At 42.6% G+C, this 22,911-nt stretch overlaps 2 protein-coding genes across 6 annotated transcripts in view; one reads left to right on the forward strand and one right to left on the reverse strand.

Annotated features, from left to right (window-relative positions):
* Positions 1-1,689: 1,689 nt before the first annotated feature.
* TPMT (thiopurine S-methyltransferase) lies at positions 1,690-22,730 on the reverse strand. 2 transcript variants are annotated; one of them, XM_057699159.1, is made up of 9 exons: positions 22,497-22,730; positions 16,885-17,064; positions 15,579-15,671; positions 11,766-11,898; positions 8,156-8,208; positions 7,308-7,382; positions 4,269-4,354; positions 3,039-3,083; positions 1,690-2,403 (listed from the first exon to the last, which is right to left on the reverse strand). In XM_057699159.1, exons 2-9 carry the CDS (start codon positions 17,022-17,024, stop codon positions 2,291-2,293), a joined length of 738 nt encoding a protein of 245 aa, XP_057555142.1. In that variant the 5' UTR covers positions 17,025-17,064; positions 22,497-22,730; the 3' UTR covers positions 1,690-2,290. The 2 variants fall into 2 exon arrangements, with proteins under 2 accessions (XP_057555142.1, XP_057555143.1); XM_057699160.1 differs by lacking the exon at positions 22,497-22,730 and adding an exon at positions 21,587-21,716.
* KDM1B (lysine demethylase 1B) overlaps positions 21,851-22,911 on the forward strand; it is a 49,715-nt gene continuing 48,654 nt past the window's right edge. For 3 of the 4 annotated variants that reach the window (XM_057699155.1, XM_057699154.1, XM_057699157.1), the window contains exon 1: positions 21,851-21,984. The gene's annotated coding sequence lies outside the window, so the exon portion shown is untranslated. Of the gene's footprint in view, positions 21,985-22,310; positions 22,355-22,911 lie in introns of all 4 variants that reach the window. The other variant, XM_057699156.1, reaches the window with a different exon arrangement.

The following is a 22,911-nucleotide window of genomic DNA, read 5'->3' on the forward strand; positions in this document are numbered from 1 at the left end:
TTTGCTCCCTCTCCACAGCGTTAAACACAAATTCTGTTCCAGTGTTCCTGTCAACCCACCCCAGTCCCTCCCTTCCTTTTCATTCAATCTTAAGATTTCTCTTTATCTTCATCCCACCTTTCTTTTTCTGAAGACAGAGACTGAGTTCTGGGAGAGCAGGAACCATAGCCACAGTGCCTAGCACATGCCTGGTACCCAGCTGGGGCCCAACACATGTTTTTTAAATGAATTAATGAATACTTAAAAGGGTACTAGGTAAAGGCAGCAAAGCCCAATGTTATACCTTTCCTTCGGTGATTCTCTACTATTTATATTGTTAGGACAATAGCATTTACCTAGGAACGGTGCTACACCCTTGCTTATCTCTAGAGTCAATGTTGAAAGGTTTCTCAAATACCTTATAGAGTGTGACATCACATATATACACACACGGATTAATAAAAGAAATGCCCTGAGACTAACTCTCACACTGAGTTTCCTGTGAAGACTCTTTCATCCTCCAAGGTGAAGTATCCATGGATTTCCTCTTGCTTCCCTCCAATACTCCTCATTTAGAGGGTCCTGGAATAGCACAACCATCTCTTCCTGCTTCCACCTAGATCGAACCCTGAGATGTGTGGAGGCAAATGATGTGAAGAATAGATCTTGCGGTCAGAGGCCGACTCCTGTGCAAACAACCACATTGGGCGGTGGGGGTGGGGGGGCAGGATGGAGACCCAGCTCACGGTGGTGACAGCAAAGATAGGGTGCAGGGCGACAGGCTGAGGAGTCTGGGGAGGGAGTTAGGGCTTAGGCAGGTGGGCTGCTGGTTTTGCAAGTGTGGGAAGACATGCCACATACATGCAGTGGAGAAGGAATCCCAGAACGAGTCCAATGACACAGTTACATTGTGTAGTGTGTACTGGACCGTACCTGACCATGATGCAACAGAGGGCAAGCCACATAGAACAGAAGCATCTCCAGCCGGGAGGAGAGGTGCAGCCTTTGAACAGAGAAGGAGCAAAGGCAGGAGGCCCTTTAGCTTGGCTTGGGAGCTCACAGGAGCAAACACTTGCTACTGTTGCCAAGCTGAATCCCTCCTGGGTTGGGGAGTTTGACTTTCAGGCCAGCCTCTGGGCATCTCCTTAACATGCAGATCTCTTGTCACCTGTGTGGTTCCTTGGATCAGGCCTGGGCTCTGCTGGTGTCTCCAGCTCTGCTCTCCCCCAAGGGCACCTGGTCTTCCAGCACCCATTCTGGCCACTTATCTAATGTCATAAACTCATGACCCACGTGCCTGGCTTCAGGGGTGAGGGATTTGGCGGAGAGGGGAAAGTGGTCCAGGCTTGGTTTTAAGCTCCTACAGAAAAATGAGGTGGAGTTGTATGGTTGGAAATGCGAATCTGGAGATTTCAATGTTTCTCAAATTTTCATACACACACAATGAAATAACTCAATTTTTATAATATACACCATCCTATTAACACGAGCTAAACAATCTAAATCATTTAGATACTAAGCAGTGTGTTAAGAGATGAACATCTGATTTAACAAAATGTGATTGTTAATGGAAATCCAAGAAGTTTTGAATCTAAACTTTCTTAATGAGCAGACATGAAGCCAGCCCTAAGTACACTGCACTTCATAAGACTTTATCATTTAAACAAGATTAAATTAAGAGAAACAAAAAAACTGACAAACACAGAAAAAAAGTGTTTAAAAATAATTTTAGTTTGGGAAAAATATTTTTTTCCATATAGATTAATTTCATTAATTTAAAAATTTGTTTCTTCATTCTGTCGCATATAAAATTATATAAAGAGAAAAAATGTGAAAAGGAGTTCTAGAATTGAGTACACTATGAGGGTTTACAGTAAAAATTAATGTTTTGTATAATGTCTTGGACCATTGTCTCTTATCTTGAAACTTCTTAATGCGTTACATTTTCTTAATGGTTCTAAATCCCATAAAGAATGCCAATTTTTCTATGTGTATTATATTTCTTTAAGTTATATGCATTACATTTCTCTTTTATTTTTTAATCATATAAGGAGTCCGTGCTGATCGTAAAAAATTCTTGCATTCTGTAGGTAAGACACACAGGTATAATATTTCACCCCCAATCACACTCTCCTTTCCAAAGTATTAGTGGTTTTTTTTTCCTAAAAAGTTAGAAGCATTTGTGAGCAAAGATCTAGGATGTGATTTGTGAACATTTTTCCAAAAGTCATCCATTATATTTTCATGCCTTAGCACAATTTTCAGTTGTTTTAAAACATGTCGATATTACTTGCTTCTATTTATGTCTCATTTACTTCTCTGTAAGTAGATATAACTTTTCAATAATATGGTCAAGTCCCCAACTTTTATATCGTTCTTGAAAAGCATCAACCTTCTCCAGGCAATGAATATCGCATACTGAACCTGAAAGAAAGTGTGACAAGTTAAAACTTTATGAAGAATGCCACCAGTTCTTCTAAAAAACATATCAAATGATTTTAAACACTGTGTAATGATGATTTTTCCTTTCATTTTAATGAAAATGGGAAACTACTAAGAGTAAATTTTCTAAACTCTGAAATGTTATTATCACTTGTAACTCCTAAGAGCAAAAATAAACATACCATCTCTCTAGAAGAATTCAAAGGTCTTTAACATAAGCATACCACTTAGCTCAAAAGTCCTATTAGAGATGAGTTCCTTTTTTGGATAAAACAGTCTCCAATTAAATGGCTTCTGATTTTTAAGTTTTATATACTTCTAGATATTAATAGTTTGCGAACGGTTCAAAACAGTTAACTGTTAACTTTCTTTAAAAAGTTACCACACATGGTGGGATGGGGGGGTGGGGGAGAGACTCAAGAGGGAGGGGATATGGGGATATGGGGACATATGTATAAATACAGCTGATTCACTTTATTGTACAGCAGAAACTGGCACAACACTGTAAAGCAGTTATACTCCAATAAAGATATATTTTAAAAATAATAATAATAAAATAGCCAGAGGTTTGATGAGAGGCAAAAAAAAAAAAGTTACCACACACGTCTGTAACTTACCAAACAAGGTTTTAATTTCAGCATCTGGAACGTAAAATGGTGGACCTAAGTAAAAGAGAAACCTGGTGAAGAATAGATTCTCTAGATCTAATGCTAAAGAGAAATAAGTTCTCAGGGCCCACTTCTCAGCTTATTTCCAATGACCTAGGTATACTCATTCAGTACACAACTCAATTATCCAAACAGGTGAGGATGTGACAGGTTCTTCTGTTTCTTCTTCTGCACATCTTATACCAAAGACGGGCTTCCTGAGGGGATTGGTAACGTCAGATGCCCATCTCCAGCTTCCAGGAGCTGGCTGAGTCCGCCTTGGAACTTGGGAACAGGAAAATCAGAGTGGAGCTCATGAACAAATTCCCTTGGGGCTTCCTGCTTCCAGGGTATAGATTTTCCACCACTCCTGCACTCACCCTCGTCTGTACACTCTGCCCGCTTTGCTGTGGGCCATGTACTTTAAAAGAAACAGCTTCTTCCCCTTTCTAGAGGGGTATTCTGAGCCTCCACCCCAGACAAACCCTGCTCTGTCTTCTGAGCACAGGCCCTTCCTTAGGCCTACTGTTCAGGAAGGGACATTAAATCACATTCGCAGCACTGACGTCTGTCTCCCTTATTTTCTGTTTCCATCTGATTGTCCCAGGCTTAATTATGGACACCAGGTCTCATCTTTTAGTGAGTTTTTAAGATCTGACTTATTCAAACAGAAAAAAATACTAACATAGATAAAAATTTATAAAACAAAGCACTTTTTTTAAAAAGCTCAATAAAAAGTCAAAAAGGGCATTTTTACAAATTAAAAGCCTATGTACTCGGTTTTCACTTCTTCCTGAAAAGCCATGACTTAAAGGTCAGGCTTTAATGTTCAAACACATTTAAATGAATCCAGAAGAAACCATCCCTGTTACATATTCAAAACAAAAACAGTTATTTTTAAAATGCAATAAATGATACAATTCCACACACGAAAAACAGCAACAGTTTAGAGATTTTCCTGCACATCGGCCCACACCTCCCCACATCCACGTCTCACCCCATCCTCCTATGAGGATGGATTTGTGTGTATTTGTAAGAATCAGCCCAATGTATCCCAACCCCACCATCATGGCTGACACAGACTTCATATATATAAGCAGTATGCACCACATGAGATGAAGTAGGAGAAAAGGATGCTATCCATGTCAAAGACTGAAATCAGTAAACAAAGCCACTGGAAAAAGAACAAAAAAACTTTACCTGCATGTTTAGTTGGATCGTAAGATAAAACAGCCAAGAGGTACTGAAACCCAGTGCTCGTTAGGGACAACATGATATCCGCATAGCTGAAAAGAACACAGAAAGGCATGTGTTATGTTTCTTTACAAAGTCAAGGCCTGCAGAGGACGAGAGGCAGGGAGGGAAGCCAGCACTTCCTTTCATCTCTATTACTGAGTTTAATTCTCCTAAAAAATCACATGAAGTCGACTCTGCTTCTAAAAAGCCAGACGTGGGCTCAGCAAATGACGTCACCTGCCTAAGCCGGGAAATAGTGAAGATGGGAATCCAAAGGAGGCCTGGTTCCGGAGCCCATCAGACCAGAAGACATCAAATTAAGTGCAGCAGGGGCTCCTTCCAGCGCGATGTGGTCCCCGGAGGCCCATCAGCTTTGAACACATATTTCCCGAAGCACTGCCCGTTCTGGGGCAGTGGTTCCCAGACCAGGCTGGTATCAAGATTACCTGGGCACCTTCTGGAAGAAAAGATGCCTGAGCTTCATGCATCCTGAGACTGAGTCAGTAGGTTTGCCGCAGGGCCTGGAATGCTACAGTTCAACAAATATCCTGGGCGACGGGGTCGTCGTGAGGGGCACAGGTTAGAGGTACAAAATACAATCCCTTTCCTCTCTTTAGTTGGAGAGAGATACAACTAATAAACAGGCCAAAATTCAAAGTTCTATGACATTTAAGTTCTGCAAGTACCACATAAAGCCTTTGAGCTACAGCAACTATCCTTTGGAGTCGGTGTCCTGGGAAGCAGGTGACACCACTTTCCAGCCATGTCTGATGGGTTCAGAGTGGGGTCCTGACCCTACAAAGGGCCCATCAGCAGATGGACCAGGAGCCAGGCCTGGGTCCAGTACAGAATGATGAGTTGGACCAATCAGATAACTCCGCTGGGAAACTGACTTAAGAGATCCAAAGAGGAGCTGCTAGTTCGCTGCGGTCCTTGTACCAAACACTGGGGTTTCTGTGCTGGGTGGGGCTGGAGCCGAGGAGACTGAGGGCTGCGAGTCAGATGTGTGGGAGCAGGAGTGGGTAAGCGGAGGAAGCTGAGTGCCGAGGTGGGAGCGCAGAGGAGGGGCACACCGGGAGGTGAGAGACAGACAGGCTGCAAAGCTTTGAGCGAGGAGCCTTGGCGCTTGGCACACGGGGGTTTCCACAGGGCCCGGCTGTGCTGCGATCCCTGTCCAGAGCCCTGCGAGAAATATGGGAGGCTGTCCTGTGTGGGGATGAGGAGTATGGACTCTGCAAGGTTCCCAAGCTCAAAGTCCAGCCCCTCCGCTTACGGGCTATGCAAGCTTGACAAAGGCTTAACCCCTCTGTGTCTCAGGTTCCTCATCTGTAACATGGGGATAAGACCAGTAACCAACCCACAGGTGGTTGTGAGGATGCAATGAATTCACATAAAATGCTTAGAACACTGCCTGGTATGTGGTAAACGCTCGGGTCAGTGGCTTCTTCCTTTAGAATCTTCGACAGAAGCTCCCCTAAAACTCTAGCTGGCTTGAGCCGGTCGCTCTTCCTTGCAAGTAAAAGAACCAGACCTAAGCAAACCTCTGAGCAGAAACCTTTACTTCCTAACTTTGGATTCTTGTTCTTAAGAAGAAGAAAGAAGGGACGTGCTGTTCGGATGAAGTGATCAGTCAGACAGGTTTGGCAGGGTTTCCTAGGACTCACAAGCAACCCTCCTCTTGGAATGTGGACTTTCTCTCTCAACCAGTCAAAAAATTCAGAAAAATGAGAGGCGTGATTGATAGCAGGCAGGAGACCTGAGAGTCACAGCAGAAAACGCATCAGTTCTCACCCATGTGGTACCTCAGTAAGAAGACACCCAGTACTGATGGCAGGACTGGAATAAAGCACTAAATACCTTAAATGCTAAGATAAAGTCATGTATCTTCCTAATGGCTCAAATTAAGCAGTTGTTCCAGAAACAAAGGCCAGTGTTCTCAGGTGTTCTTGGGGCTGTGACAGCACATACAGACACACACACAGGGCTGGAAGGGGAGGGAAGAGAATGATGGTGGGGTGGGGCGGGGAGGCAGGAAGACAGCGTCTGTGGCCAAACTAGAACTAGATTCTCTCAGAGCTCCGGTGGGGCTTCATGACTCTTTCTTACCACGAACTAAACAGTTCAGAGGCCACTTAGATGGCCTTCATTTCTAGGACAGAGGCGGTAGTGGTAGCTGGCGGAAATGGTGTATTTCCCTTGCTCTGAGTCCAGTTTGTTTTCACTCACTCTCTTAACAAATATTTATCAAGCTTCTACTAATGCTAAAATTTTATATATTTATATTATTATGCCAGATTATATCATTATCTATAAAAATTAAGCCAGATGTTGGAGAATTAACTGAACCCAAGGTGCGCCGTCTGTAGAGTGAGCTTTGTGACGTCGGGTTTGCTCCCCACTGCCTTGTAGGTTTGAGTGACACAACCAAAGCCCCCAGAGGGACTAACCTCGAAGAAGAGGATGGACATCCTTAGAGAGAGGGAAACACCTATGAACTTACACACGCAGCGGAACTGAGTTTAGTGTACAAAGGTGGTGTTTTATGGAGACAAAGAGGTCACAGGTGACACCTGGAGTTGATAGACACTGATGTCACACAGGAAATGTCAAGCAGACCCTGGAGATGGGAGGTGGGTGTTTGGGAGAAAGAACAGAGCTGGAAATACAGAAACAATAAGGGCCAATACCATGTGCAACGTGTTATTTCCCCAACATTGTGCGTATATAGACACAGTAGGAACTTAGTGTGTATTTGTTGAACACCAGAACTTAGTGTGTATTTGTTGAACACCAGAATGCACCCATGTCCCTGTGGCCAAATCCTATACTTTTTAGGCCAAGATGCTACTGGATATAGGTCTTCTAATTCCAAATACAATAAGCTATTTCAAACTAGAAATCTAGTAACCTTCTGGAAACCAGAAAAAAAAAGTGCAAAATACTAAATTAAAAAGGCTAAAAAAGTGGGAAACACAACATAATTAAAGAAACGAAATCACTAACCGTTTGCGATCACCTGGATTAACAGCAACTAATGCTCCTCTATCCCAAATCCTGTCAAATTTGCCAATATTTGCTCTACCAGAAAGGAAAAGGAAAAAAATTATGTAAGAAAAACAGCACCTTTAACAAGACAGTGTTCCCCGTGGCGTGTGCTGGAACCTTGCCAGCTGTTAAGGAATTGGGATCTCATATCTGCTCTTCCTCGGAGTCTCTAGGGATGTGCTGACGCGTGTGTGTGTGTGTGTGTGTGTGTGTGTGTGTGTGTGTGTGTGTGTGTGTGTGTGTGTGTGTGTGTGTCTGATGTGGGTGTGAGGAGCTGTCTATCTCCTCCTAGTTCCAGGAGCTTGTACAGAAGAGAGGCTGGCACAGCCTTGCTGAGGATGGTTCCTTAGGGGATGATGACTTTTAGGCATATGAGGAAGGTGAGGGTCAGCTTGGGCCCGGGAGCACAAAGGAGGAACGAGGGACAGTTTGTGACAACTCTGCTCGCAGCCCCTGGAACAGGTATCAGGGACTTCTAGGAGATGAAATCTCGCCTCCGTCCGTACCCAGAAATGCATTTCTGTAACAAACACAGGTGTGAAGTGGAAGACACTTTTTTGCTCTCCCCCACTTTTCCCTACGTCGCTAGGGTCATAATAATTTTCACAGAGCTTAGAAGCTACCCTAGGACAAAGATGTCAAGTATGCAGACATATAGGCTGCAGTTAAAAATAACTGCAGAACAGAAACTCAAATCAGTGCTGCGTGGGGGCTACTGCAAGGGGATAAAAAGACCCTCAGCCCATCCAGCACTGCCTAGGAAACACTGCAGTTTGTAAAAGTGCAGAGGTAGATGTTAGTCCTACCTGGGAAGATCAAAAAGATCGCAACAATACAATGAGATGTTCCCTGAAGAACTCTGCAATGAAAACAGTGAAGAAAAAAAATTCCATTTAATTAGAAGGTACTTTGATGGTCAAGGGAAAAAAAAAGAGGGGCAAAGCAGGGCATGGGTGGTAGAGAAGAATGTGTAATTAAACATAAAGAACATAATTTCACAGCAAATAATTTTTTTAGACATCTTATTTTAAATTTTTATTTTTTAGGGACTTCCTTGGTGGTCCAGTGACTAAGACTCCGTGCTCCCAATACAGGCGGCCTGGGTTTGATCTCTGGTCAGGGAACTAGATCTGACATGCCACAACTAAATTCACATGCTGCAACTAAACGTCTCACATGCTGCAAGTAAGACCTAGCACAGCCAAATAAATAAATAAAATATTTTTTTAAAAAACACTAATCTATAAAATAAATAAACAAATATTTTTTTAAATTGTGAAATGAATATGGACCATACTGCAGAGAATTTATATAATAAAGAAAAAACCTGCACGTCAGCATCTGGACACAGTGATTTTAATCATGTTGGTGAATGCCTCTCCATCTTTCCCCCCTCACTTCCTGCACCTTGTAACCTTTGCAAATATTTTTTTCACTGAAAATAAAATAAAACCTTACTGAAAATAATTTTTAATGGGACTTTTCAAAATTAAAAACCTGTATGGGGTTGTTTTGGATCAACTCAAAAAGGAAAATCTGAGAGAGGTTAACCCTGAAGATAAGTTAGGTATTACTCACTTTTGAGCTTGTTAAATTTTAGCAGTGTTTACTTTAGCAGAATCTTGATATTTTGACTCCCTAACGACAAGTACACAGATCAATCTATTACCAGGCAGACTGAGCGAGAAAGGGCAGACATTTTAAAAGTTACTCATGAAAAGTGCAGATGTGCTGACTCCCCAGTTTCCTCTCTTTCATTTACTGGCTGATGAGCATTTATTTCCCGAGCACCTCGTGGACAGGACTGGCCGGGGTTCTAGATACTGCAGTGAATTGGACACAGTCTCTGACCCCAGTGAGGACAGCCTGCCGGGGTGGAAAGGCACGGGAACAGAGAACCATCATGGTACAGAAGGGCTGTGCTGTTCTGGTCGTGTGCCAGGAACTGTGGGAACAGAGCAGACAGAGCACTGCCCAAGCACCAGGAAAGGTGGAACAAAAGGTGGCCGCAGAACTGGCTGGATGCATCTGCTGACGGCACGGTGCGGGGGTGGAGGGTGAGAAGGCTGGAGGTGCGGGGAGGGGCAGGGTAGGAGAGGTAATTCTGGACGTGGAACAGTTGGATTTTACTCTGAAATGAGGTGCCAACAGAGGCCACAAACAGAGGAGGGCGGGTCTTTGCAGACCAGTCTGGAAGCACAATAGGGGTCAGCCCAGAGAGGAGGGGCCCGGAGGCAGCGAGAACAGCCTGCGAAGCTTAACTTTGCCTGCAGCTTGGAATCATCTGGGAGGTTTTTTTTTTTTTTCAGATTTATTTTATTATTTATTTATTTGTTAATTTTTGGCTGTGTTGGGTGTTCGTTGCTGTGAACGGGCTTTCTCTAGCTGTGTCAAGCAGGGGCTACTCTGTTGTGGTGCAAGGGTTTCTCATTGCCATGGCCTCTCTCGTTGTGGAGCATGGGCTCCAGGCGTGCGGGCTTCAGTAGTTGCAGCACGTGGGCTCAATAGTTGTGGCTTGCAGGCTCTAGAGCACAGGCTCAGCAGTTGTGCTGCACGGGCTTAGCTGCTCTGCAGCATGCGGGATCTTCCCAGCCCAGGGATCAGACCCGAGTTCCCTGCCTTGGCAGGAGGATTCGTAACCACTGAGCCACCAGGCAAGCCCCCACCTGGGAGTTTTAAACAGACCTGATGCAGGCCCCACCTCTAGAGGTTCTGATTTAATCAGCCTAGCCCTCACATTGGGAATTTTAAAAGATCCACAGATAATTTCAAATGTGCCACCAGAGTTGAGAACCATGGCTCCAAGGAGTCTAGACAAGGACTAGCCCCTCTGGACGGAGTAAACTGGGATCCTTACATGATCTAAGAATGGAGTGGGAGGAAGCTGGAAAATAAAGTCCTATTAAGCTTCCTACTGACCTGAGCAATTAATTTCAATATTTAGAAAAGAGAGTACTTTGCAAGAGACTGAATGTACAAACAGATGGTGGCCCGACCGCGTCTCGTAAGAGAGCTCAGACCTGTAACTTCTGCAGCACCCAGCCTGGGAAGCCAAACCACAACCTTGCAGTACATGGTCAGTGACTGCCAGCCTCCCCGATTTTTACCCTCCCCTCCACCCCCACCCATCTCTTTCAACTCAAAGTCAAATTCGCTTTCCAAACCAATCACAAGGGGAACCCCTTCTAGCTAGCCAACAGCACCTGAAGCCTTCACATTTTTCACCAGAAAGCTTTCCCACCCCTCTGCCAGGCTTTGAGCCTCTGCCAAACGCAATTGGCTGACTCCCTCTGAATAAACAGCCTCTGCTTGTTCTCATTTGGATGGGTTCTATTTCTTTCCACATTCTTACCCCAAGCTAGTGAAGCAGTTCCACTACATCATTCTGGTCACAGGAGAAGGACAACTCCCAAATCTATCATTTCTAGCCCAAATGCTTGGCCCATGCATCGGAGACATTTGCCAGTTATCCCTTTATCATGCTGCAGGTCTCTTAAATTCATCACCTCCAGAACAAAACTCATTTTCTTCGCTCTTCAACTTGCTTCTCCTTCATTCTCTGCCATCCAACCAGTCATCAGAGCTGGGACGGTTAACTCATCACCCCCTGGATTCGCACTCCATTAATCACTAAATCCTCCCAGTTTGACACCCTAAACATCGCTTTAATCTATCTGTTCCTCTAAGTGCCCCATCACCTCCTGGTGCGGCCCTTCAAGATCTCTTTCCTGGACCACTGCTCACAACCTCCTATCTGGTCTCTCTGACAGGAGGCTACTGCCCTTCAAACTCAGTTCCCTTGAGGCCACAAGGGTGGCTGGTCGCAAAAGAAAATCTGGCTGCGTCAGTTTCCACTTGAAACCCTGCTGGGCAGGATGAGGTACCAGCTTTACAGGGCATCTGGGCTGGGAGACCTGACTCCCTGCCTGCCCCAACCCTATCTGGCACCACGCTTCAGGAAGTTTCCCCAGGCTGGGTTAGGAAACTTTCTTCTCTATTCCCTTAATACCCCGTGTCATGACACTTAATTCTGTGTATGACAAACAGTCTCCTCTGTTTCTGTTTTCTCCTAAGCTAAGTGATTTTTTAGGGCAGGGACTGTGTTTTCATCCCTTCAGTGTCTTATGTAGGGTGTGGTACAAGACAGGTTCTCAGAAACACCTGCTTATAAATTAAAAATCAAACAAACCAAAACCAAAAACATGACAAAAAAGCTTTGACCTTGGCTTATATACATATTTGTTCACATCTAGCTATTGTCCGTCTTTTTATACTCCTTATGGTATACAATGTCCAGGTGAACCTGGTGATAAAGTGGGGTCATCTGACACTTGTAGAGTATTCTCACTGACTCATCCTGAGAAACACCTTTTTGTGGGGATATGGAAATAACTATTTACCAAAACCCAAACGCACTTTGAATACTGTGGCTCCAGGAATTTCCATAATTGGTTCTTCTGAGTAAGAAAGATTCTGCTCCGTAAAAAATTCCCGGATCCCAAGTTCACTGATTTCCACACCAACTACACTGTGTCCTCGGTCTGCAAACCTGCATAAAATCATAAAATTACACTTAAATTTTTATTTCAAATACAGTACTAAATAAAAGGATATAAACTGATAAGCATACATTTTCCTTAATTTTAAGGAATTTATATGAATTCAGACTCAAAGGGTTTCACAGAACATGTAGATACACAGAAAGTGGATCTATATATTCTCAATCCTTATGCTATGTGGAATTCTGAAAAAAAAATGACTTATATGACCTTAGGAAAATTTTAAAGTTTGGAAAATTATACCTTGAAATGTTGATTTACTACAAATGGATCTGATTGGAAGAGTTTCTGATTTAAAAGCATCCTATGAATTAGATATGCTTTTCAATTTCTCTAAATCAACTCTGTCCATTAAAACTTTCAGTGATGAGGGAAGACTCTATACCTGTGTTGTCTAATCCAGCAGCCACTAACCACATAGGCTATTAAGCTCTTGACACGTGGCTCGTGGGGCTTAGCTCAAATAGCCGCATGGGGCTGGTAGATACCGTAGTGGAGCACATGGCTCAAGAACATTAGCATCCATTTCTATAATAATCTTATAATTTCCATTTACTTACACCAAACCCTATCCAGAAATTTATTTGATTACCTTATGCAAATAACTACTATTTTCCTAGTGAGCTTTATAAGTACAGAATTCAGTCTTGGGATCTTGGACTTCAAAGAAAACAGCACTAGTGGCACAAATACCCAGATACAGTATTGATTTTATGCCACATGAAATAAACACATAAGTTAGTTATGCTATAATGCAACATATGCATTTTAAAAAATCACACACCATACAAAATTATGCAATAAAAATCATGAGGCTTATGGGGAAAATGGGAGTTGGGGTACACATGAAAAAACTTTGTCCTAATGGAATATTATTCAGCCATAAACAATTGAAATCTTGCCACTTACAACAACACGGATGGACTCTGAGGGCATTTTGCTAAGTGAAATGAGTCAGAGACAAACAACTTATAATCTCACTTACATGTGGCATCTAAGGAAAACGGAAAACAAAAACAAGCTCATAGATTGGTAGTTGCCAGAGGCTGGGGGTGAATGATGGGTGAAATGGGTGAAGGAAGTCAAAAGATACAAATTTTCAGTTATAAAGTAAATAAATCATGGGGATATAATATACAACATGGTGACTATAGTTAGTAACATTGTATTGCATATTTGGAAGTTGCTAAGAGAGTAGATCATAAAAGTTTTTATCACACACAAAACTATGTACTTCTGTAACTATGTACTGATTAATTAGAATTATTGGGGTGATCATTTCCCAATATATGTATAAGCAAATACCAAATCATTATGTTGTACACATGAAACTAACATAATGTTGTATGTCAATTATACCCTAGTGTTTTAAAAAAAAAAGCTGTTGTACATTTGCCATAATTCATCTCTGTGGACCAGGATTTTCTCAATAATACACAGTTAAACAGTATTTAGAAATAAAATGGATTAAGTAGTACTTAAGAAAAAAACTTAGCGGCACATTAAAAAGAAAAAAGACAGGAATCTAATAGACATGGTGGCACAGTTTTACATGTTAAATGGTTACAAAATACTGTATATAAAAACTACAACATGGCATTTTACCTTGAGAAAGACCTGAAGTTTACCTGTAGAAGTCGGGGTTGGAAGGGCTGAAGCTTTCAAGTTATTGTAAAGTAATGGGCAGGGGGTTATTGGCGATTCTGGAAAGTTCCAACATTAGCTGTGGATGCAAGTGAGTGGCTCATGGCACTTAGGGGGAACTGAGGTATCAGACAGAGATTTGAGGTTTGTGCATGGGTGCCTTTTGTCTATTTATACTCAGCTTAGTACAGCTGGGTGGTGTTAAGCTGGGTGGTGTTATCTGCTTTCACCTCATGTTTATTGCAGACAAAATTACATATAAGCACTTGTGAAATGCACAACATGCTCAAGTTGTTCCTTAATACATTAATGGAGTTAGAATGCAATTAGCATTTTCAAAATAATTGAACAATAGCAGAACTGACTGTACCTATTCCCCACACAAGAGAACACACTTTCAATGTGGTCAGAACATGAAATGTTTATAGTTCTAAAACATGCATATTAATAACTTGTAGTTCATATTTCCTAGGAAATTTGTGAGTTAACACACAGGGAATATTTTTTTTATTCTCCATACATTTTTTTGAAGTTATAAAATAGAAACAAAAAAGTTACCCAAACCAGCTGCATGGATTTTTATTTTCACTTAACATTTGGAAAAATGAAGCATAGCTTACTATAGACTGGCATAGGCTGGATTATATTGGAATATATTGCCCTAAAAAAAAAAAAAACACCTAAGGAAATGTCTTAAACATTTTATGTTAATGCCTTTGGGCTTCAGCTGATAGTTTATCTAGTCACATCTGATATCTGTATAGACCTTAATACACAAATTCATTACATAAGTGAAAAATTCTCTAATATAATAACTTTTATACAATTACAGTAGCTTAGCTCTGGTATTCTTCCTACAAATGACTTGAGACCCTAATCTTCAACAATCACATTTAATTGGCTATTTCATCATCATACCATTTTCTAACCTTGCCTCAAAGGCCTCTGCTAGAACTAGGTTGTTACCACTTACGACATGGCAATAAGTCAACCTGCTCATAGAGTTAATGTGTGTCTTGCAGTTTCCAAAGTAATTCTTTCTTCTGGTTCAGTGAGTTGGTTAGGATCCATGTTCTCAATTTCGTGGCTACCCTAGAATCTTAAGGCACAGCAGCCACTCACAAATGCTCTCAGCTACAAATCGAGGGAGTAGGGGCTGGCTGCAAAAATACCACTGTCTCTACTCAGCAATCCACTCCCAATGCACACATGTTCTGTAGTTTGGCCACCTATATTTACGTAGGGAACAGAGCATTTTAAAGTTACCACATTTTTCATTTACGAATCATTTTCATAGATTTTATTTTTCTTTCCTGCTTGATGACCAACGTTCTCAACATTCTAGCTTATGAATTAATTGTGGCATGTACGGTAGTGTCTGTATGTTACCATCACAACAAATTCTGTTCGGGAAATGATTGCCAGGTTCGCAACTTTAGGGTAACCCACAGTGATAGCGGTTTGTTAATTAAAGTGAATTCTCTTCACAGAGAATTACTCACAAGAAATACTTCCTTTATCACTGGGTTCATCAGCAATGATTCATGAAAACAAAACCTCCTATGTGTTCACAGAGGGAGGGGAGAGTTGAGTTGAACTGTGGACTATACACAGTCTGGCCAAAAAGCTGTAATTCATTTTGAGTTTTTCTGTCCACCTGTATTTAAAATACCTAAAATTAATCTACATTCCAAAACTACCTACAAAAACTAAACCACACACAAAGATGAAGGAAATTTAAGAGGAGGCTGGTCTCATCCTCCCGCTCCCCCATCACATCAGTTCTAAACTAATTCTTTTTCTTAGAAATTCAAAACAGAAAGGCTAGTTCGCCCCTGTGTTTTTGCAGTGTCTTCCTGTTTGAGAGTATTACCCCTATGAACCCATCAGTAAGAGTCTACTAAAAATATAGAATCCCTGTGCATTTCCTGAGAATGAAATTTTTAAAGCTTACATCCAATTAAATATTCACCCAAAGTATTTATCATCAAGACAAGAAAGTATATCCATGCTTATCTGCTCCTACCATTTCATTTCAACTGCTTTTCCACAAAGAGGAAAAAATACCCGCAGTCCTTCCTCGCCTTTAAGAAAAGCATCCAGATGCTTCTTTAATAGCCTGGGGAGAAAAAAAAATTCTTTTAATTAGCCCAAGGCACAGAGGAAAGGACTATAATTGTACAATGCTGAGTACTTATCATTCATTATCTCAATATTTCCCAACAACTTTATGAAGTAGATAATATTGTTCATTAAAATCTGCAGTTTACATATGAAGAAACAAGGATGTTAAGCAACTTGCTCAGTGACATAACTAGTGAGCAGTTAATCTGATGCAAACCTGGGGCTTTCCTGATTAGTAATTAAAAATAAAAAATTATTTTTTCCTTGGTTGATATGTTTTGAAAATGTATACGTGTGTATGTAAGTGTGTGTATGTGTGTGTATGTGTGTGTGCATGTGTGTGTGCATGTGTGTACATGTGTGCGCGCACGAGTGCGCACGCACGTGTGTATGTGGTGTGTGTGCGTGTGTGTGTGCATGTGTGTGTGCTGTGTGTGTATGTATATGTGTGTGTGGTGTGTATGTGTATGTGTGTGTGGTGCGTGCGTGTGTATGTCTTCTAAGACCAGCTACATAACAGAGGTAACTCACATACAATGGTTCTAGGATGATACCCCAACTATTACTTTGTGTGCAAATGTAATAATCATAACAATGTCCCCTGGGCAGTCAGGGTGGCTGCTTGGAAGAAGGAACATCTGTCACGACCACTTTCCTCAGCACTGGCCCGTCTTTATTGCTGCTGCTTCGAAGCCGCCGCCGACTACTACGACCACATTGCTCAGCATTCAGCTCACTTACTGATTGCTCTCATCTTCTCTTCTTCCACCATATAGATAATACTTTAACATCTGAACACACGCTATTGGAAAGCAAAGTCAGACCACCACCACTTTTCAGGATAAAGAGATGCCAGCATTAATATAGCTTGAGCATCTGCATATATATAAACATGTATGACCAACAAATAGATGTTATAAGGGATTTAAAAAAAAGATATATTTCATAAATCTAAGATGTCATCAATTGGAAGTCACGCCATTATTTATACTCCATGGGAAGAAATATCCCTGGCAACTAACCTATGACATGCCACAGATGCATTCTGATTTCAGAGATGCTCCAACCGGAAAAACTAAAAATGGGCATCTTAAAAACAGTCATATAATGGGTACCTATATTATTATTTCTATTTCCAAAGTCAGTTTCTGATAGAGCATTTCTGTTATAGACCAACATTTAATATAAAGAACATAAACACTTCTTACTGATGTCCTTGTTCTTGGTGAAATGCAATATTGCGATCTACCCACTTTTCTTGCCATTCTTCCAGAGTTAGCACTCGGTTTTTCTGTACCTCAGTGTCAGGGTACTCATCAACGTCAAGTACTGTTCTTGTATCATCCATGGTTTTGTAGATAGCTTTGACTCACAAATGTCTCCAATGCCTAAGTGGAAAATGTTTGCAATGTTGTCATTTAAGGGCATTTCAATTCTATTGATGAATGAAATAAAAACCTATTATTCTCAGCAGTATGGCTTTTAAAATATTTCAATATCCAAGGAAAAGCAATACAAAAAGTTACTTTTCAGTGAGTCTGATGGTAGAGGCATACCTCATAAGACACATTAGGAAAGATCTTTATAATAAATTGAATTACATCTTTGAGTAAAAGAGTTTCAGTTTAAAAAAGGAGAGGACAAAAAAATAAACAGCCATTATCATTTTTGTAAGCTTAGAATCTTTCCTAGCATCTCACTCTTCAATAGTAATAATTTCTTTTAACTTTTACTTATTTTTTTAATCAATGTTATACTGCACACAATTCAAAGAGTTCAACAGAGTTATAAAAGCAGCAGTCCCCGTTTCCAATGAGAGGCAACCTTCTTTAACTCTTTTAGCTGAATCTTGAAATATAACTCAAAATACAACTCAAATAGCATGCTTATTTTGTATCGTCTTAATTTTTAATTTCTAGGAAGCATCTAGAAAACATAAGTATTTAGCCCTCTTTCAACTTCCCAACACACACACAACACCTTCTCATTTTTCCTATCCTTTCCATATACACATAGCATATTTGTGTTTAAACATTTCAAGTACACACTATTATGACTAGGTACATACTAGTCACAGCCAAGTCATGTAGAATTCTATGATTACTTTTCCTTTTCTGTACAACTTTTTATTCTATAGTTAATAACTGTTGCACTTTTTCATTTACAAAATTTCTATATATTTATTATTAATTCAACTCTAAGTTCTCCCAATCCCCTATCAATACACTCTAAATCTCTTTGGTTATCAGATATCCTATCAATGTCATCTTGGAGAAGAGCCTTCTAACCTGAATGCTCTTCTCCTGGCACACAGCTAGCCTTCTGAGATCTTTCTTGAGCACCATCCTGGAGCCTTCTTTCTTATCTTTTGATGAATCTCCTGTTTCCTTTATTGGCTATTTTCCTTTATTTTTTTTTTCAGTTACCACACTTATATTGGTAAAGTACAAACTTCAGCAGCTTTCTAAGAGAGGGTGCATGGGAGAAAAGGTTTTTTGCAACTTTGCATGTATAAAATGTCTTCATACTAGTCCCCATCCTCGATGTATAGTTTTGCTGGGTAAGAATTCTTAGTTAGAAAACATTCTCTCACAATTTTGAAGAAATCATTCCCTTGTCATCTATCTTGTAGAGTTACTGCTTAATTTCAAAGACATCTGGATTCTGATATTTCCCACCTGGCCAATATTTTTCTCTCGCTCAAAGCTCTTCTTTGCCCTTTAGTTTTTGCAATTTCATAATCCTATGCCTTATCCTGGGTCTACTTTCATTCGTCTGGCTGACTTTTAATCTGGACACGCATATCCTTCAATTCTAGAAAAATTCTTGAATTATTCAGATGATGATTTTGGTCCTTCTTCTTTTTTTTTTTTTTTAATTCCTCCCTCTCAGACCCTTCTTATTTGGCGGTAGAACCTCCTGATCTAATGCTGTACATTTCTTATATTTTTTCCTATCATTATTTTCCAAGTCTTCATCGTTTTGTCCTATTTTCTGAGAGACCACCTTCTATTTATCTTTCTAACTTGCTATTTAGTTTTTCTTTTCTGCTCTTCAAGTCTTTAATTCTCAAGAGCTCCTTTTTGTTTCTGATGTTCTCTTTTCATTTTATTTTGTTCTTATTTCATGTATAGAATGGATATAATATTTTCTCTTATTTATCTGCATGGTCTGTTACTGAGTCATTTTTTCTAGGTTTTGTCTTCTATCTTTCAAACTAGGGACTGTCCTCAAATACCTACCAATTCTTATTATCTACTCACATTTAAGAGTAAATACCAAAAAGCTGATTATAAGTTTAACTTTGTGGATGGGGCTTATTGACTGTAAGCTTCACTGTAGGATGATGTGAGTAGATAATATTTAGAAACTTAGATGTCATTATCTTTATTTTCTTTGGACTCGTCAGACTTTCCATAGATGGACTTCCCAATTCCTGTTGAAAGTTTGAGTCCTTGGGACCATGGTTCTATACTCACATGAGAAAAGGATAAAAGTGGGAGAGGGCCCCAGCATTCAGTATGCCTGTGTTCACTTAATCCCCATACTTTCAGTATGGTACTCCCATCCCCAGCTGTTAACTGTATCTTCCCATTCCAAAGACTGCCACCCTTTCCAGGGAATATACCCCCCAAAGTCTGTTGGTGTGGTGAGGAACAGATACTTGGTTGCTGGGAGTGGGGACTCAGGCTTTAGGAACCAGAATGTCAAGCAATCCTCCTAATTTCAACCACAGCCTTCAATCTCCCAGAGGCACTTGGTGCTGCTAATTCCTGAGCACTGGGGGATTCTATAATGCAAATAGGATTGTTCACTGGCTTTCTCCATTGCTAGTTTAGAATTTAGCTTTCTTCAATCTGCAAAATCCTTTACCACCTGTCCATCTCCTTTCTATATTTCAAAATTTTATTGCTTTTATCGTCTCTTCTGTCCTCCCTTTATGCCTTTAAAAAATCCTGTTATTGTTTTGGTGGCGTTTCAGGAAGGAGCAAAAGTAGATGCATGGATTCAAAATGCCATCTCTACTCCACAAGTTTGCATTTTCAAATAATTTTCTTATAGATTCTTTTACTGTATGGGAAAATGCACACAAAGGTATCAACCTAAAGAAAAACACACAGCATAAGAGTTGTGAGTTCCAATTTTACTCGGGGACCTTACTGAGGATGATAGCCTGGGAGACAGCCTTTCAGATAGCTCCAAGGAACTGCTCCAAATTATGTGTTTTGTATATATAAGATTTTTTTTTTGGACTAGGAAAAACATGCAGAATAGCATACATCTTGTTAAAAGATTGCTGCTAATCACAAAGAACAAGTATCTCAAGTTAATGATTTTAGTGATTTTTATGTGCAAGAAGATGCAAGAATCTAGACCCACTGAAATTCTTCCTGAGGCATGCTATCTAGGCCAAAACACAGAATGCCTCACCCAGTTTTCCCTTCTGAAGTCCTGAATTGCCTGGGGTACATCACCCTCTGCAGGGGGTTGGGATTTAACCCTTAGGATACCTGGACGATGAGTGACACTTTTTGTTTCTTTTTTTTTTTTTTTCTTTTACAAAGAGAATTGAGCAAAAAGGACGTGAATATAGCTGCAAATCTACTTGAATATATGAGGAAAATGTCTGTCCTTTCAATGTGAAATTTGTCATGTAAGGACAATACAACATAATAGTTGTAACATATCCTTTGAGTCATTAGTGCAACATTGAGTTTGGATTACACTAGCAGCCTGTTCTTGGTGGAGCTAATTTAATGATTCATCTATGAGAACAGCAAACATCACAGAAAAGCAGTTATTCAAGGAAAAGTTCCCTTTATGGCAAAATCTGGCTTCAGTGTGCTTAGGATTTAAGGAGAAAGGCACCTCTCTTGGAATTGGGAACACAAATTCACTTCCCAGCAAACATTTGTTAACAAATGGCTTTTGCAAGGCCCTGACGATGTCAAGAGGTGATGCTCAGAGTTTTCTGAGAGGTCAGTGGGAAGTATCTGACTATATTGGGTACAGAAAAGCAAAAGAGAGGTGCAGGTTTCCCACTTCACTTTCAGCCAGAAACTTTGGAACTTGAGCCTTCATAAACAGTTCTCTACTTAAAACAAAAGGGAAGCATAATTTTATCACTGAGCCAGGGCAGCCTGCAGTTGTTCAACTCTACCCTTCTTACACAAACTTGAAATATAACTTAACATCATGAATATAAGTTAATCACTTCATAGCTGTTCTCATAGCTTCTCCATGTGAACTTAACTTGTCCACATCCTTTTCTGGAGAAACAAAAGGTTTCTTCCTATAACTCGATAAAAGTGCAAAATTATAAGAATTAGGAAAGGCAGATTTCACAATCATTCTCATCCATACACGGATATAGCAGATGTGCCAGTTTGGTTGCCCAAGTCCTCCTCAGATGGACTCCCAAGACTGGCTTCCTCCTCACCTTTTCAAAAAACATGTTTCTGCTTTAGATTTATTTTAAAATTTTGGTACACGGAAGAATAACTTCCCTAAAGTGCACAAATTTTAAGAGTACGGCTCAGTGAACTTCTACATATGCACACACCTATGCAATTACCATGGGGCAAGACAATTATTCACAGCACCCCAGTCCCCCTCACTGTCCCGTCCCCAGCGCCTCACTCACTATTGTGGCAAGTATTTCTCTTTTCTTAAAATCAACAATACCCGACCATGCTTTGGGGTTACTTTAATTATGGACTCGGAGAGGTCATTCACTACCCGATCTCGTTATTCCGCGCTCCCACTGGTCTCCCTGAGCCCATTTCAGGGCGCGGACTGCTGGGCTGCCCGCGCTTGTTAGGATGCCCCATTCCGGAATCCGATCACACGCCCACACCTGGCAAACGTCCCATTGGTCACCGCACCCTCTCTGCGCTCGGCAGAGCCTACCTTGCTCGCTGCCCGCTGGCTGCTGCTTGTTCTGGCGCGGCGGCCGCCCTCTCGCGTCGGGTCCTTAAGCCCCCGGCTCGGCCCCGCCCCGGCCCCGCCCCTCCGGCGGCGCGCACACCCCGCCCCCCTCCCCAGGCTCCCCGGCTTGCGCAGCGGCGGAAATGGCCAGGGCGGGGCGAGCAGCGCGGCGAAGGCGAAGGCGGGGACCCTGCTCCTCCCCGGTCCCGCCGGCTCCTCCCACCCCGGGTCACGTCGTGACAGGGGCGGAAGCGGCGGCGGCGGCCGAGCGGGGGCTGCGGCTCGCGGCGCGGATCCTGCCGTCCTGTGCGCGCGGCGCGCGGCTCCGGAGAGGCGCCCGCAGCCTGGGGCGGCGCGCACGGCCTGGCCTGCGCTCGGAGGTGGGGGGCGCGCGGCTCCGGGGGCGGGCGTGGGGGCGGCGGCGGATTTCGGGTGACAGCTCTGCACAAAGCCGCTTGGCCGGGGTGCGAGCTCTCCTGCCCCCGTGCAGCGCTCCTCGCCCGGGTGGGAGGTGGACCGGTGCCCGCGGGGCTGCATCTCCTTGCCCGATGGGAAGGGGGTGAGGGGTGGGGATCCCAGCCGGAGGGAGGGGGAATTCCCGGGCCGGGGTGCTGCGGCCGCCGGGTTCCCCGATTCGTCGCGGCGCTGCGGGTTTCTCCTAAGCCCCCCCCCCCACCCCTCCGCACAATATTTCCTTTCTGTATAGCGGTGCCTTCTCCCCGCGGCTGCTTGCGCGCCTGCAGCGCAAAGGTGAGCCCCGGGAGGCTGTTGCTTCTCCGACTTGGGAGAAGAGACCGGGAAGCTTTTCGGAAAGCGAGGCGGCTGCCGCGGGCACGGGGAACGTTGGGGCTCCCTCCTGGGGGCTGTCAGAGCCCTGTCACCTGGGGAGTACCTGCTGCGGGGAGAGGGGGGACCCACAGTCCGGGAGTAGGCGCTCCCTCGCTGTTCTTCCCAGCCCGGAGCGCGGCGGCGAGCAGCCGGCGCGGCCTCGCAGGTGCTGTTGGCTGGACTGCAGCGCAGCCAGCGCGCGTGAACACGCGATCGGCATTGCCGGGTTGCTGGGGTAACTCCTCCGGGACCCGGGACCCGGGACCCCGAGGGGGCGGCCCGATGAAGGGAGCTGTTAGTCGACAGCCTAGCAGCTGGCAGGTGAAAAAGAGGAAGGAAGAGGCCGGCCCAGCTGTAGCGAGTTGGGGTTCCGTGGTCTGGAACCTAGCCAGGTGGAGGCCCAGCCTTCCCTGGAGAGAGCGTGCGAGCGTCCCTTTGGACGCTCCATTTGGGGAGATCCGTCACGTCACTCCACCTGT

Source organism: Hippopotamus amphibius, chromosome 11 (assembly GCF_030028045.1).
Source record: "Hippopotamus amphibius kiboko isolate mHipAmp2 chromosome 11, mHipAmp2.hap2, whole genome shotgun sequence".
NCBI lineage: Eukaryota > Metazoa > Chordata > Mammalia > Artiodactyla > Hippopotamidae > Hippopotamus > Hippopotamus amphibius.

Excerpts from the sequence above, each read along its gene's own strand:
- TPMT (XM_057699159.1), bottom strand. The coding sequence starts at position 17,024 with ATGGATGATACAAGAACAGTACTTGACGTTGATGAGTACCCTGACACT. Across the intron at positions 11,899-15,578 it reads AAAGCAGTTGAAATGAAATG|GTTTGCAGACCGAGGACACA; the intron begins GTAGGAGCAGAT and ends GATTTTATGCAG. Across the intron at positions 8,209-11,765 it reads CTGGAGCCACAGTATTCAAA|AGTTCTTCAGGGAACATCTC; the intron begins GTGCGTTTGGGT and ends TTTTCATTGCAG.